This window comes from Sorex fumeus, unplaced genomic scaffold, assembly GCF_029834395.1.
Source record: "Sorex fumeus unplaced genomic scaffold, SorFum_2.1 ptg000178l, whole genome shotgun sequence".
Taxonomy (NCBI): domain Eukaryota; kingdom Metazoa; phylum Chordata; class Mammalia; order Eulipotyphla; family Soricidae; genus Sorex; species Sorex fumeus.
In genome coordinates this window covers 1,115,108-1,117,011 of record NW_026606235.1, presented here as the reverse complement: position 1 = coordinate 1,117,011, position 1,904 = coordinate 1,115,108, and the positions used below count along the sequence as shown (strand labels likewise).

The window sequence follows — 1,904 nt, the reverse complement described above, 5'->3', positions numbered from 1 at the left end:
AAAAACAAAATCAAAAAACGGGGCTAGGAGGGGGCACTATCTGTACACTACAGTTCTCAATCGCCCTTACGAAAGGCTGAAACGGAGTCAACTCGGTTTGAGGCAGTCACGCCCCTTCCAGGTTTAGAAAAGAGCTCCTTCCAAAACCGACTTGGACAAACACGGTTTAAGTAAAAAAAATAAAGGAAAAAAAAAGTTTTGGCACTTAAGCGAGGGCTGGGGGGTGGCGAAGCGGCTTGCGCGTTCACCGGGGGGCAAGGCAAGGCAGGCGTCCGGGTGCTCAGTGCCCGGCCACGCCGCTGAGCTGGGCGGCCACGGCATTGTGAACTGCCTTGGGACACTGGGCGAAGGCGTGTCCCCGCTTGCCACAGAGGTTGCACACGATGCCCTTGCGGCAGTAAGGGCTCAGGTGCCCCTCCTCCCCGCACCTGAAGCAGCGGTCCTGCGTGCAAGTGCCGCTCATGTGGGTGCGCGAGCCGCACTTGAAGCACGTCTTGGGCTGCCCCTTGTACCAGCTGTAGCCCCTCTCGGCCCCCAGGAAGAAGGCCCCCGGCAGGTGGCGGACCCCGCCCTCCCCCTGGCGCAGCTCGATCTCGCACTTGTACTCCCCGGTCCAGATGCCAAACCTGTCGGTCACTTTCACCGGCACGGCCAGCACGTCGCAGTGGCGCTTGAGCCAGGTCACGATGTCCTCCACGTCCACCGTCTCGTTGCGGAAGAGGATGAAGAGGGTCTTCAGGCTGGCCTTGCTCCGCCCCAGCACCACGAAGTTCTCCCAGCAGTCCTCGTGCTCGCGCTTCTCCTCGTAGCCGCGCAGGAACCGGGCCAGCTTGTCGGCCGAGCGGAAACTCACGTCGAACTCGCGGCTGCCGGGGATCTGGATGACGGCGTAGATGTCGCCGGGCTCCATGCCGATGGAACGCAGGATGAGCGCGCCCACCACGAAGTCCCGGGTCGGGCAGGCGCCCTCGTCTCCCTGGAAACAGATGCGCACGAGGAAGCGGCCCTTGCCGGGGCCCGCCGCGGGGCCGGCCGCCGCCGCCGCCGCCGCCGCCGCCGCCGTCGGCTCGTCCTCGGGACCGCCGCGCTGCTGCTGCTGCTGCTCGGCCGCCGCCGCCGCCTCCTCGGCCGTCGCGCCGGGCCTGGCCGGGGCCGCCACCGCCGCCGCCTCGGCTTTCTTCCGCTTGCCCGAGCTCTCGGCCACGCTCTTCTTCAGGCGGGCGTCCGCCGCCTCGCCGCCGGCCGGCTCTCTCCGGCGGCCCGTCGGGTCGGCGCGGCCGGCCGGGGGGAAGTCGCCCCCGAGCGCTGCTGCTGGCAGCGCCGCCGCCGCCGCCAGGCCCGCGCCGCCGCCGCCGTCCTCCTCCCGCCGCGCGGGGCGCGACTCGCGAAAGTCGCCCTTCTTCTCGGCCAGGTTCTTCACCACCTGCGCCCAGCCCATCTTCTCGCGGCCGCCCTCGGCCTCGTCGCCGCGGGCCGGGGGGCGCGCGGCGGCCGCGGCGGGCAGCAGTGGCGGCCGCCCCCGCTTCCTCTCCTCCTCCGCGCCGCCGCCGGTGGCCATTTTACCTCCTTCCCAGCATCCTCCTCTCGCGCCCGCGGCCCCAGGGCGCCCCATCGCGCGCGCCAGCCCGCCCCGGGCCGCGGGGGGTCTGGGGCTTTTTTTTCCCTCCCCCCTCACCCCACCCCGCCCCCTCCCTGAAACCCGATGCCGCGCTCCCCCGCGGCCACGCCCCCCTCGGAGCGGCGTTTCCGGCCGCGCCGCCCCCGACGCCGCCTCCTCGGCCCCCCGAGCGGGCGGGCGGGCGGGCGGGCGAGGGGGCCGGGACGCGCGGCTCCGGGAACGCGGCGGCCCCGGGCCCCGGGCCCCGGCCAGGCCTGCTTGGCAGCTGGCGGCGTCGCTCTCGAGG

At 71.8% G+C, this 1,904-nt stretch overlaps 1 protein-coding gene across 1 annotated transcript; it reads right to left on the bottom strand.

The window, feature by feature from the left end:
• Positions 1-280: 280 nt before the first annotated feature.
• Positions 281-1,670, bottom strand: LOC130017186 (zinc finger CCHC domain-containing protein 3-like). The gene has a single exon (XM_056107892.1). The coding sequence runs from the start codon at positions 1,610-1,612 to the stop codon at positions 281-283; it is 1,332 nt and encodes a 443-aa protein (XP_055963867.1). The 5' UTR covers positions 1,613-1,670.
• Positions 1,671-1,904: the final 234 nt, after the last annotated feature.